The sequence below is a fragment of the Sorex fumeus genome, unplaced genomic scaffold, assembly GCF_029834395.1.
Source record: "Sorex fumeus unplaced genomic scaffold, SorFum_2.1 ptg000131l, whole genome shotgun sequence".
Lineage (NCBI taxonomy): Eukaryota > Metazoa > Chordata > Mammalia > Eulipotyphla > Soricidae > Sorex > Sorex fumeus.
The window spans coordinates 23486848-23501339 of NW_026606188.1; the positions used below are offsets into that span (position 1 = coordinate 23486848).

The 14492-nt window shown below is 41.9% G+C and overlaps 1 protein-coding gene across 1 annotated transcript; it reads right to left on the bottom strand.

The window, feature by feature from the left end:
• Positions 1-12363: 12363 nt before the first annotated feature.
• On the bottom strand, positions 12364-12890 carry LOC130046229 (peptidyl-prolyl cis-trans isomerase A-like). Its single transcript, XM_056139155.1, has one exon. The coding sequence runs from the start codon at positions 12888-12890 to the stop codon at positions 12396-12398; it is 495 nt and encodes a 164-aa protein (XP_055995130.1). The 3' UTR covers positions 12364-12395.
• Between the last annotated feature and the right edge of the window lie 1602 nt (positions 12891-14492).

A 14492-nucleotide genomic window follows, 5' to 3' on the forward strand; every position in this document is an offset into this window, starting at 1 on the left:
TGTGGCCCCAAAACCAAAAAATAAGTACAATAGTGAATGTAGAGTTTTGCAGATTATATTTTTATTTTCAAGTTTTATTTTATTATAGTTTTTGTTTTGAGGCCACACCTGGCAATGCTCAGGGCTTATTTCTGGCTCTGTTCTCAGGAATCACTCCTAGTGGGCTTGGAGGAATAATATGAGTTGCCAGTTATAGAACCCAAGTGCAAGACAAGTGCCTGACCTAGTGTACTATCTCTCTGGCCCCACAGATTATGTCTTTTAAAAATGTTTTATTACTAGTGAAATAATGTTATGAAGATGGCTTCATTTTAATGTTTTATTTTTTTTTATTTTGGGGAATACCCAGTGGTAGACGGTGCTGGGGTATCACTCTTGGCAGTGTTCAGGAAACCAAGTGGTTCCAGGGTTTGAACCTGAGCATCCTGATGCAAAGCATGAACTCAGCCCACTGATTTATCTTCCTCATATGGATTACCTTACTCCTTCCCTCCAAGATATGGTGGAAGAAGAATTAAATAAGGCAATGGGAATGATGCAGCTTAATATGTCAATAAAAATACAACAGAAATATCATTTAAAAATTTTGTCATTTTTTAATTTTGCAGGTGAAGTGTTTCACCAAGTAATAAGTAATACGTTCCCAATTTTACTTTTTTAAATTTTTTATAATTTTATTTATTGAATAACCGTGAGAGCAATTACAAAGTTTTTGGGTTTAAGTCTTGGTCATACAATGAAATATCCGTACCTTCACCAGTGCCCTTTCTCCACCACCAAAAACCCCAGTATACCCCCATCCTACGCCTTCCCCCTACCTGTGGGGCAGATGATTTCCACATCACTCTCTATATATACTTTGATCACTTTCAATATTTTGACACCAGACCCACCATTATTATTTGAGATTTTACCCCAACACTCAGATCTGCTGAAAAGGCAACAGTAGACAATTTGTTTTCTATTGCTGGTTAATAATAACATATGATGTTGCACGACTGCAGTAGAGGCCACGCGATTTTGAAATTCTGAAAATTTAACACTTAAATCTGGAGGGATTTCTGCCAAAACCTGCTGGGTTCTGAGATTTGTTCCTGAGTCTCTGGGATCATGGTCGTTAAGCAGCTTGATCAGGAGCCAGAAAGGCCATTCATGGGCGGCGACTTGGAGTTTCGTTGGGACAGGGAGGAAAGAGCTGGCTTCGCCCCCATCCCGTGAGGCCCCATGTGTCTCGTCACTGCAGGCCCAAATCTGACTGTCCAATGGCCTCTGGCGGATGTTGGCCACCCAGCCACCAAGAGGGAGCAGGCGAAGGGACAGCACCCTTTCCTCCCTGGGATAGCCCGGCGACAGTAACCTACTGCGGGGTCTGGACACATTTCTGCCTAAAGCTGCTGGGTTTTGAGATTTGTTTCTGAGTCTCTGAGATCATGGCCGTTTTTAAGTAGCTTGATCAGGAGTCATAGAGGCCGTTTGTGGGCGGCAACTCGGGGTCTCGATGGGGTGGGGAGGAAAGGGCCGGCTCCACCCCCATCCCATCAAGCCCAACATGTCTCATGCGGGCCCTAACCTGACTATCCAGTGGCTTCTGGAGGATGGCGGCCACTGGGCCACCAGGGGGAATAGGCCAAGGCACGAAACCTATTCCCACCTGGGTTGGCCCAGCACTGGTAACCTATTGCAGGGACCAGATGCATTTCTGCCAAAAGCTGTTGGGTTTCGAGATTTTTTTCTGAGTCTCTGGAATCATGGCCATTAGGCAGTTTCATCAGGAACCAGAGAGGCCATGTATCCAATTATATAGCTGAGCCCGACGTGGTTTGTGCATGTGTCTCCCACAAACCTAACTTTTGGCCATTTACTTTCTTGGTAAACTTTGCCCCAAGTTTTTGGAGTCTGACCAAAGGCACAGCAGCAACTTTGGGGTATCTGGAAGTCTGAAGGCGCCATGAGGCTGCTGATGCACTCGCCTCACAGGTACAGATTGACCTGCTGGCGCCACCATACCCCTCCAATTTTACTTTTATAAAATTCTTTTCTCCTTTAATGATGTTCCTTATCCTCTTATCCTATTTCAAATTACTTGAAACCATCCTGAGTCTGCAAGTGACTTTCTCTAAAGCCGTCCACCTGGTATAATACCATTTCAAGTTTTCCATCTTTAAAACGGAAATATAGGTGCCTCTTCCTGTTTGTCCCCAACGCTGTACGAACTTCTTCCCCCTCCAGATTTGTTTATCCCTCAGTATTTGAACCCAGGACTTGGCTTTCACTGTGCACACAAACAGGTGTCCTCTAGGACCCTGGGACGCTCGGCATCTCTGAGCCCCTTCCTGTTCCTCCCCCAACGCTGTGCCAGTCTTCTTTCACCGCCCCCCCAGGTTATACCCCACACACATACCAAGTTACTGTGGGGGGTGGCCTCTTCAGAAGAGGGTGTGGCTTCCATAGAAGTGGGCGTGGCCGAATTTTGGGCCATAGAGCACTCATGCGACCACAAGTAGTTTACTCACACCCAGAACTCTTGTGTAACATCTCAGTCTCCATGCCTCCACACCAACATGAAGAAACAATGAAAATCCCCACCACGTGGGGAGGACAATGAAAAGAGTCCAGAAGCCTCAGTAGGTGCTACTCCCCTAAGGGACCTCTCTGAGAAAGAATTCAGATATGAAGTACTGAAGATGTTCAATGAAGTAATGAAGATGTTCAATGAACTCAATAAAACAGTGAGACAGATATCCAGTAAATTGATGGAGGACATGAAAAAAGCAATGGATCAGACAAATCGAGAAAATACAGGAAAAAATGAGAACAGATATTGGAAAGCTACATACAGAAATGTCACGAATAAAAGATTCCATAGATGAATTTTTTAAAAAACTCAGTCTGTGCCCTCAACAGTAGAATGACCACAGCTGAAGACAGAATCAGTGAGCTGGAAGATCAGCTGCACCAAGCCTACAGGCAATAACAAACAATGCCAAGAGACCTCAAAATAGCTCTAGAGCGAATCAGAGTCCTAGGAGATGATTCCAAGAGGAAAAATATTAGAATCATTGGAGTACTAGAAGGTCAGGGAAACAATACCAATGAAAAAGCCACGGTTAAACATATCATTGCTGAAAAATTCCCAGAGCTGGACAATGCAGCCATTCAGATTCAAGGAGCCCGAAGGGTGCCAGCTAAAAGAGACCCTAACAAAAACACTCCAAGACATATCATAGTTAGAATGGTGGATGGTGCTGATAGAGACACAATACTGCAAGGAGCAATTTCAAAGAAGGAAATCACATACAAAGGAGCACCCCTTAGATTCACAGTAGACCTGATCAGAGGAAACCCTCCAAGCCCGAAGGCAATGGTGGGATATAGTGAAAAAACTCATTGAAATGAACGCTTCACCAAGAATATTCTATCCAGCTAAACTCTCACTCAAACTAGAAGGAAAGGTACACTGTTTTCTGGATAAACAGAAGCTCAGAAACTTCATAGACTCAAAACCAAACCTAAAAGAAGGGCTAAAAGGGCTACTATAAGACAAGACAAACATTACAAGCACAACAGGCCCTTACAGAAAGATAACTCAAACCCCATAACAATAATCTCTCTCAACACCAATAGTCTAAATTCACCAATTAAGAGACACAGAGTGGCAAAATGAATTCAGAGACAGAACCCAACATTCTGCTGCCTACAAGGGACAGTCAGAGCAAACACAGACTCAAAGTTAAAAGATGGAAAACAATCCCGCAAGCAAACAGCTCCCTCAAAAAAGCTGGGGTGGCCATACTTGTATCCAACAACATAAATTTCAGGTCGAAAAAGATTAGAAGAAACAGCAAGATTTTCTATTCATCAAGGGATACGTACAACAGGAAGAAATCACACTCTTAAATGTATACGCACCTAATGAGGGAACAGCTAAATATTTAAAACATCTGCTAACAAATCTTAAGGAGGACATTGCCAGCAACACAATAGTAGCCGGAGACTTCAACATCACCTTATCACCTCTAGATAGATCAACAAGAACAAAACTCAGCAAGGAAACATTGGCTTTGAAGGAAGAAATAGGAGAGGGCTTATAGACCTATACAGGGCTTTACACCCCAAAAAGAAAGAATACACGGTCTTCTCCAGTACACATGGAACATTTTCCAAAATAGACCATGTGCTAGGCCACAAAACATACCTCAATAGAATCAGGAAGATAGAAAATAGTATCAAGAATCTTTTCAGACCACAATGCACTGAAGATAGAAGTGAATCACATGCAGACATGGAGAACCAAATCAAACATCTGGAAATTAAACAACTCAGTGTTGAACAACGAGGGGTTAGGAAGGAAGTAAAACATGAAATCAAAAGATACCTGGAAACAAATAAGAATGAAGACATGAGCTAACAGAACCTATGGGATGCAGCTAAAGCCGTGTTAAGGGAAAATTTATAGCTCTGCCAGAATTTCTCTGGAAGGAAGAAAGGGCCCACATAAACAACTTGACTTCACAGTTCAAGATCCTAGAATAGGATCAACAAAAGGAGCTCAAATCAAGCAGAAGGAAAGAGATCATAAAACTTAGAGCAGAAATGGACAACTGGACAACAACAACCAGAAATGGACAAAAAAAAAAAAAAAGAATTCAACTACTCAACGACATGGAAACCAAAAAAAACAATCCGAAAGATCAATGAAACCAAGAGCTGGTTCTTTGAGAAAATAATCAAGATAGATAAACCACTAGCAAGACTCACAAAGAAAGAGAGAGAGAGAGAACCCTAATAAACTAAATCAGAAATGAGAGGAGAACCAACAGAAACCAAACAACAGAAACCAAAGAAATTCAAAAGATCATCAGAGACTACTTTGAAAGTCTGTATGCCACGAAACAAGAGAACCTAGAAGAAATGGATAACTTCCTGGATTCCTATAATCTCCCAAGGCTGAATCAAGAAGATCTAGGGTACCTGAATAGACCTATTAACGTCAAGGAAATTGAAACTGTAATCAAAAGTCTTCCCCCCAAAAAAATAAACCCATGTCCAGATGGATTCACTAGCGAATTTTTCCAAACATTTAAAGAGGACCTACTGCCAGTTCTTCTCAAGCTTTTCCAGGAAACGGAAGAAACAGAAACCCTCCCAAACAGTTTCTTTAAAGCCCATATCTCTCTAATACCAAAAGGAAACAAGAAAAGAAAACTACAGGCTGATATTCCTGATGAACATGGATGCGAAGATTCTCTACAAAATACTAGCAAATAGAATTCAATAACTCGAGGCTGGAGCAATAGTACAGTGAGTAGGGCGTTTGCCTTGCACACGGGCAACCCGGGTTCGATTCCCAGCATTCCATATGGACCCCTGAGCACTGCCAGGGGTAATTTCTGAGTGCAGAGCCAGGAGCAACTCCTGTGCATCTCCGGGTATGACCCAAAAAGGAAAAAAAAAGAATTTAACTACTCATCAAAAAGATCATACACCATGATGCAAGGATGGTTTAACATTCGGAAATCAATCAACATAATCCATCATATCAACAAAGGAAAAGATAAAAACCATATGATCATATCAATAGATGCAAAGAAAGCATTTGACAAGATCCAGCACCCGTTTATGATGAAAACCCTCACAAAATGGGTATAGAGGGGACTTTCCTCAGTTTTCCACAGTTAAAGTCATCTACCACAAGCCTACAGCAAGCATCATCCTCAATGGAGAAAAACTGAGAGTCTTTCCTCTAAGATCAGGGACAAGACAAGGATGCCCACTCTCTCCACTGCTCTGGAAGTACCTGCAATAGCGGTTAGGCAAGAAAAAGATATTAAGGGCATTCAGGTAGGACAGGAAGAAATCAAGCTCTCACTATTTGCAGATGATGTGATACTATACTTAGAGAACCCTAAAACTTCTACCAAGAAACTCCTAGAAACAATAGACTTGTATAGTAAAGTCGCAGGCTATAAAATCAATACGCAAAAGTCCATGGCTTTCCTATATGCAAATAGAGATAAGAACGTGACATGAAAAAAACAATCCTGTTCACAATTGTGCCCCAGAAAATCAAGTACCTAAGTACCTAGGAATCAGCTTAACTAAGGAAGTTAAAGACCTGTACAAAGAAAACTAGAAAACGTTACTTCAGGAAATAAAAGAGGACACGAGACAATGGAAAGATATCCCCTGCTCGTGGATCGGGAGATTTAACATTGCCAAAATGGCAATACTTCCCAAAGCATTGTACAAATACAATGTGATCCCTATTACGATACCCATGACATTCTTCAAAGAAGTGGAGCAAACACTCCTGAAATTCATATGGAACAATAAGCCCCCATGAATAGCTAAAGCAATTCTTGGGAAAAAGAAAATGGGAGGAATCAACCTCCCTAACTTCAAACTCTACTACAAAGCAGTAATAATTAAAACAGCATGGTATTGGAACAAAGGCAGAGCTGCAGACCAATGGAATAGGGTTGTATATACTGACATCTCCCCCCAAACTTATGATCATCCCATCTTTGATAAGGGAGCAAGAAATGTGAAGTGGAGCAAGGAAAGCCTCTTTAACAAATTGTGCTGGCAAAACTGGAACAGCTACATGCAAAAAACTGGACTCAGATCTCTGCCTAATACCATGTACAAAAGTCAGATCAAAATGAATTAAAGACCTCAACATCAGACCGGAATCCATAAGGTACATTGAAGACAAGGTTGGCAAAACCCTCCACGACTTGAAGCTAATGGTATCTTCAAAGATGTCATGCCACTGGCCAAGCAAGTGAAAACAGAGATAGACAAATGGGACTATCTTAAACTAAGAAGCTTCTGCACCTCCAAAGAAACAGTGACCAAAACACAAAGATAGTCTACAGAATGGGAAAGGATATTCGCCCAATACCCATCTGACAAGGGGTTGACAAGAATATACAAAGAATATACAAAGTACTGGTTGAACTCCACAAGAAGAATACACCCAACCCCATCAAAAAATGGGGCAATGAAATGAACAGAAATTTTCTTAAAGAAGAAATCCGAATGGCAAAAAGGCACATGAGAAAATGCTCTACATCACTAATCATCAGGGAGATGCAGATCAAAACAGCAATGAGATATCATTTCACACCACAGAGACTGGCTCCCATCCAAAAGAACAAAAGCAATCAGTGCTGGAGCGGATGTGGCGAGAAAGGGACCCTCCTTCACTGCTGGTGGGAATGCCAACTGGTTCAGCCGTTTTGGAAAACAGTATGAACGATTCTCAAAAAATTAGAAATTGAGCTCCCATTTGACCCAACAATACCACTCCTGGGAATATATCCCAGAGAGACAAAAAAGTATAGTCGAAGTGACATCTGCACTTGTTTGTTCATTGCAGCACTCTTTACAATATTCAGAATCTGAAAAAAAAATCTGAGTGCCCAAGAACAGATGACTGGTTAAAGAAACTTTGGTACATCTACACAATGGAGTACTATGTAGCTGTTAGAAAAGAGGAAGTCATGAAATTTTCATACAAGTGGTACTACATGGAAAGTATCATGCTAAGCGAAATGAGTCAGAAGGAGATTAATAGAAAGATTGCATTCATCTGGGGAACAAAAAGTAATAAAATCGGAGGTTAACACCCAAGAATAGCCGAGATAAGTACCAGGAAGTTCACACCATGCCTTGGAGGCCATGCTAGGGGAAAAGGCAGCTCAGATAGAGAAGGGAGCACCAAATAAAGGGTGTTGGGAGGATCCTCCCAGGATGGGAGATGCATGCTGAAAGTAGACTGTAGACCAAACATGATTGCCGCTCAATGCCTTTTTTGCAAACCACAGTACCCAAAAGGAGAGAGAGAGGACAAAAGGGAATGCCCTGCCACAGAGGCAGGGTGGGATGGGGGCAGATGGGGGTGGTGGGAGTGATACTGGGATCAGTGGTGGTGGAGAATGGGCACTGGTGGAGGGATGAGTACCCAATCATTGTATAACTGAAACCCAGGCACAAAAATGTGTAAGTCTACAACTGTACCTCATGGTGTTTCACTAATAAGAATTTTAAAAAATAAATAAAACGGAAATATAAAGTAGGGTGGATTTCTAAAATGAAATAATAGCCACTAGGGGGCACTGTAGCCCTCTGATTGCAGTAAAGATTAATCAACACTATTTTGGGTTTTTTGGGTCACACCCAGCAGTGCTTAGGGCTTCTGGCTCTAAATTTAGGGATCACTCCTGGGGGTGGGATGAAGTGGGGGGGGGTCCGGAAACCATATGTGGTGGTGGGGATCAAATCTGCCTCTGAAGCCTGCAAGGCAAGTGCCTTACCCATTGTGCTATCACTAGGGCCTTTCAACAAACATTTTTTAAATCTTACAATATTCTGCTTTATACTGGGACTCTCAGGGAAATGTTTACTCACCTGATCAAATCATTCATTTTCTGGTGGCCTTAGGGTAAGTCAGTCTCTCTGGTTTTCAGTTTCCATATCTGAAAACTATGGGTTTGGTGACATGATTTCGAAACTGCGGATCCTAAAAAAATTTCTTTTTCGTATTACCTTAAAAGCAGAATGACATTTAGAAAAGCATTTAAAAATTGTACTTCCTGTACCAAGCCCATTCAGTCTGGTTTCTTCCCTATCTTTTCTTATTTCTACTTTCCCAGCAACTATCTAAGCGGCACTGTTAATTTTTCTGTCTCAAAACCCTTCCTTGGCGAGCACACCAAGGACCAAGTGCAGCAGCTGGAGCATAGGCTTTGATTGCCAGCACCACCATGTTGGTCCGAACCAAGCAACCAGGCATCTTTCCAGACAGCTCTCTTCTTTGGAGGGTTGGATGTGCCTACTTCTGGCAGTGCTCAGGGCTGACTGTACTCAGGGATCTCTCCTGGGAGTGGTTGGAGGCCAACACGCAGTGCCAGGGATCAAACCCAGGCCTCTGTGTGCAAGGTAAATGCCTTACCCTTACACTCTCTCTCCAACCCTTCCATATTGACATCTGGCAATAACAGGACACTCCCAGAGCACTCCCCAAGGATTTTTTTTTCTGGGGAGGGGCCACAGCAAGCAGTGTTCAGGCCTTACACCTGGTTCTGCATTCAGGTCACTCCTGGTGGACATATGAGGTGCTGGGAATTAAATCTAGGTCAGCCACGTGCAAGGTAAACAAACACCTAATTTGCTGTAGTCTCTCTCTCTGGCCCCGCATTTTCCAAGTTTTACCAATTATTTTCTCTTTGGTTTACACAACAGATTTATAGAACCTGCTAAGGAAACTTAGCTCGAAAAGAGTTTGGTGAATTTTCCGCTTGACATACAATGACTCCAATACCTGCATCCTTCATAAGTCTTCCTTATCAATAGGAGGATACAAGCTTTGGAGAACCTGAAGTGTACACACTTATTCTGCCTGTATTATTTTTAAACTGCTATAGAAAATTACTGAAAATTTTACGACAATAAAATTTATTATTTGAAGTTTTGTAGATCAGAAGTCCAGCATTAATCTTGGCTTGACAAAAATCAAGTCCAGGGGCCAGAGTAATAACACAGCAGGTAGGATGTTTGCCTTGCACGTGCTGATCTGTGTTCGATGCCTGGCATCCCATATGGTCCCCCAAGCACCGCCAGGAGTGATTCCTGAGTGCAGAGGCAGAAGTAAGTTTTGATCATTTCCAGGCTTGCCCCTACCCCCCCAAAAAAAACTAATAAAAAAGCTAAAAAAATTATATCAGGGAAGAGAAAGCATAAGGTTAAGGTGCTTACCTTATTTTTGGCCACTCTAATTTGAATCTTTGGCTCCAAATATTGTCCCCTGAGACCTCCATATATGGTTCCATCCCCCCCAAAAAACCCAAAAATACTACATTAACTTAAAAAATAGAATACGTTATGAAATCCAAGGTCATTAGATTTATCTCTAAAAAGAAAAAAACTTGGTTTTCCTGTTTTAAGAGTTTTGAAAGTTTAGTTCTCTAGCTCTTAGATAAGTACACCTGGCAGTGCTCAGCGCTCAGTGCTCAGGGGACCAGGTGGCGCTGTGGATGGCATGCAGGATTCCCATCATGCATAGTATGTTCTCTGGTTCTCGGAGCCACTTCCCCGGCCCTATTTCATACACATATACATACACATATATATTAATATATCATATATTTATATGTACATGCAAAATATATTTTTCTCTTTGATTTACACAACATATCAGATTTGTAGATACTGTGCTTGCAAACCTTTTGAGGAAACTTAGCTTGAGAAGAGTTTCTTGAATTTTTCACTTGACATAGCTAGATATTTATAGCACCAGACTTTTCAATTCCTATGCATATATAATAAAATTATGTTTTATTTTATATATTTAAGTTTATTTCATCCATTGAATAATTTATGGATATGGGAACCACTGACAATAGGAAATGAAGGAAAAGAAAATGCTGTTAGAATATGGTTTTATTTATATTTTTTATTTCATAAACTCTGAAATCCAACAAGACTCGAGGGCTGGGGGTGGGACAGGAAAATACGAAGCCCAAACAACCACAGAAAGAGCACAATATAAAATTTCAATACATATAGAATTATGTCTTTATATGTATATGTATATAAAGGATGTTAGGAGGGGCATAATTCAACTGTAGGCTTTTGAGTTGTCACAGCATTATTTGTCGGACTTCTCTTATTTCATTTTTTAAATTTTTAAAAGCTTTTTATTTTTAATTCTTTTTTAATGAATCACTGTGAAATACAGTTACAGACTTACAAACTTTGATGATTATGTTTCAATCATACCATGATCCAGTACCCATCTCTCCACCAGTGCCATTCTCCACCACCAGTGTTCCCAGTATTCCTCCTGCCACTCCCACTCCATTCCCACTCTTCCAACCTCCCACCCCCACCCCCGCCTCTGTGGCAGGCACATTCCCTTTTGTTTTCGCTCTCCTTTTGGGTGTTATGGTTTGCAATACAGGTAGTAAGTGGCCATCATGTTTGGTCTATAGTCTACTTTCAGCGCACATCTACTATCCCAAGCGATCCCTCCAATCATCATTTACTTAGTGGTTCTTTCTCTATTCCAGCTCCTTTTCTCCCAGCATGTGAGACCGGCTTCCAAGCCGTGGAGTGATCTTCCTGGCCCTTATCTCTACTATCACTGGGTGTTAGTCTCCCATTCTGTTACTTTATATTTCAAAAATGGGTGGAGTCATTCTATGTTTGTCCCTCTCTCTGACTCATTTTGCTTAGCATGATTCTTTCCATGTTGATCCACTTATATGCAAGATTCATTTCATCTTTTCTAACAGCTGCATAGTATTCCACTGTGTAGATGTACCAAAGTTTCTTTAACCAGTCATCTGTTTCTTATTTCATTGGTCTTCGAGCCCTTTTTGAAAACCCCCTTGGCCCAGGTAGGTTGGGATTGGGAGGGAAACTGGGGATATTGGTGGAGGGAAAGACACACTGGTTGTGTGAAGGAACACTGAATATTGTATAATGAACAACTTAAAATTGTGTAATGAAAATTATGGTGTTTTTAATAAAAATCAATTAAAAAAACCCTTGGCCATATATTTACTTCTGGGTTCTTGATTCTATTGGCCTGTTTGTCTATTCTAATGCCAGTAGAGTCTGTTTTGATTACTGCAGTATTGTAATAAGTTTTGTAATTACTCATTATGAATCTTTCAACTTTGTTCTTCCTCAATAGTGTTTTGAGTATTTGCAGTTTTGTGTGATTCCATATGAATTTGAAAATCAGATTTTCATCTTATATTCATAGCAGTATTATTCACAATAACTAAAACATAGAATCAATCTAAATATCCATCAACAGATGACATCAAAAGCAGCAGTGGAGCTGGATAGATCAACCAAACCAAAAAAAAAAAAAAAAATGGCCTTGGAGAAGTGAAAGAGAGCCACCTAGTGGTTACTATAAGTAATGCTGTGCACACACAGCAGCAAATAACTTTGAATTCGTGTTTCCAAACCTTTAGGCTATATGTCTAGGAGTAATATTATTGGATCATATGGAGTTTCCTTTTTTTTGGCCACACCCAGCAGTTCTCAGGGCTTAACTCTAGTTTTGTGCTCAGGGGTCACTTCTGGTGGTGCTCGGAAGATTGACCAGATGGGGTGCCAAGGATGGAACCCATTGAATTATTTATGGTTAAAATTATGACAATAGGAATTAAAAATAAAACATCTAAGAATATGATTTTATTTATATTTTTAATTTCATAAACTCTGCAATCCAATGTGATGTGGGGGCTGGGAGTAGGACAGGAAAATACAGAACCCAAAAAACCACAGGGAGAGTAGGAAGACCAGAGACTATTCGGAGCACAGCGGGAAGGCCTGCTCTCCAGAGTGGCCTGGTGGCCAGAGGACAAGTCATATTCTTAGACCTGTCCACAGTCATAAATTGTCACTTTCTTGCTGGTTTTGCCATTTTTTGAACCGAAGCGCTCCATGGTCTCCACGATATTCATGCCATCGCGCACCTTGCCAAAGACCACGTGCTTGCCATCCAGCCATTCCGTCTTGGCGGTGCAGATGAAAAACTGCGATCCATTGGTGTTGGGCCCAGCATTTGCCATGGACAAGATGCCGGGTCCCGTGTGCTTCAGGATGAAATTTTCATCATTAAATTTCTCCCCATAGATGGACTTGCCACCCGTGCCATTATGGCAAGTGAAATCTCCACCCTGACACATGAACCCTGGGATGATCCGGTGAAAGCAGGAGCCTTTGTAACCAAACCCTCTCTCCCCAGTGCTCAGTGCACGAAAATTTTCTGCTGTCTTGGGAACTTTGTCTGCAAACAGCTCAAAGGAGATGCGACCCAGAGGCTTGCCGTCGACCGCGATGTCAAAGAATACGGTGGGATTCACCATGGCTGTGCTAGGTCGAAATCAGGCAGTGGTGGTGTCTGCAGGGCATAAAATTTAGTTTCAGATAGGCAAAAAAACTACATCTTTATGGGAATTTACATAGAATCTCTAAGTAGTTGGAGAAAGCAATACTTTTTAATTTAAAAAAAGTGTCTTTGTTTGGGCTATGCTACAGGCTATAGCACAGCGGGTAGGGTGTTTGCCTTGCATGCGGCTAACCAGGGTTTGATTCCTCCTTCCCTCTCCGAGAACCCGGCAAGCTACTGAGAGTATCCCGTCCGCATGGCAGAGCCTGGCAAGCTCTGGTGGCATATTCAATATGCCAAAAACAACAAATCTCACAATGGAGACATTACTGGTGCCCGCTCGAGCAAATCGATGAACAACAGGAGGACAGTGCTTGTTCGGGCAGAAATGATAGTACAATGGGTAAGGAGTTTATCTTGCATGCAGCTGACCTGAGTGATTCTCCAGCATCCTATATGGTCCCACGAGCATCATCAGGAATGATCCCTGAGCGTAGATCAAGGAGTAAGTCCTGAGCACTGCTGGGTGTGACCCAAAAATCAAGCCAGCGAAGTGTTATTATAATTCACTGTAGGCCCTCAGGTGAAACCCAAGTCTAATGCAAATGTGGTAACTCAGGGCAGGGGCTGGTAATGCCAGAAAGACCACAAGCTAGCACTAGAGTGAGGGCTCTGTGCCAAGTAGGAATAGCCCAACATTCAGGAAGAGGCGTGGAGACTGGAGCAGTCACATGGACAATGGTTCACATGATGATGCCTCCATACAGTGATGAACTTGGGATGACTTCCCTGACTAGACATATCATAAAGTTGGCAGGGGGGAAAGAGGGAGCCACACCCAGTGGTGCTCAGGGGCAATGCCTGGTGGTATTCTGGTGAGACTGTATGTGATACTAGAAACTTGAACCAGTTCATGGCCACAACTGCATGCAATGCAACTCCTTTAACCTCTCAACTGTGTGTGTGTGTGTGTGTGTGAGAGAGAGAGAGAGAGAGAGAGAGAGAGAGAGAGAGAGAGAGAGAGAGAGTTGAGTTAGTTAGTTCTTGGTCTTTCTAGCAAATGGCTGAGCCTGCAGATAACTAAGGGAATCCCCAAATCTGTGGCTAAATGACTTAAGCGTGATTTTGAGAACCCCTGATTTTGTAGCTGGAATCTGAAGTTGGGGCAGTTTTGTGGGTAACATTTTTTCAGACCATCCAGCTGGATACAGGCTGCAACTTTTTGAATGTTATAAGTGATTGTTTTAATTTCTACTTGCTTTTAACAAATACTTAGTTGGCTTTATGAGAGGCTCTGTTCCAACATTTCACAAAGAGTAAATATTCTCCTAATAATCCTACTTTGGCACTTAATTTTTTGGATATTGGCTCTTAAGCCTATATTCTGATTCCATCTACTGTTTCAAAAGTGCTGTTTGAGAAGTTTCTTGGGACTCAACTTGTTTTGTTTTGTTTCAAGGCACACCCGGTGGTGTTCAGTAGTTACTCTGACTCTGTGCTTTACTCCTGGACGGGCTGGGGGTTACCACACAGGGTGCCCAAATGGAGTTCAGTCTGACGCTGGCAAGGCAAAAGCCAC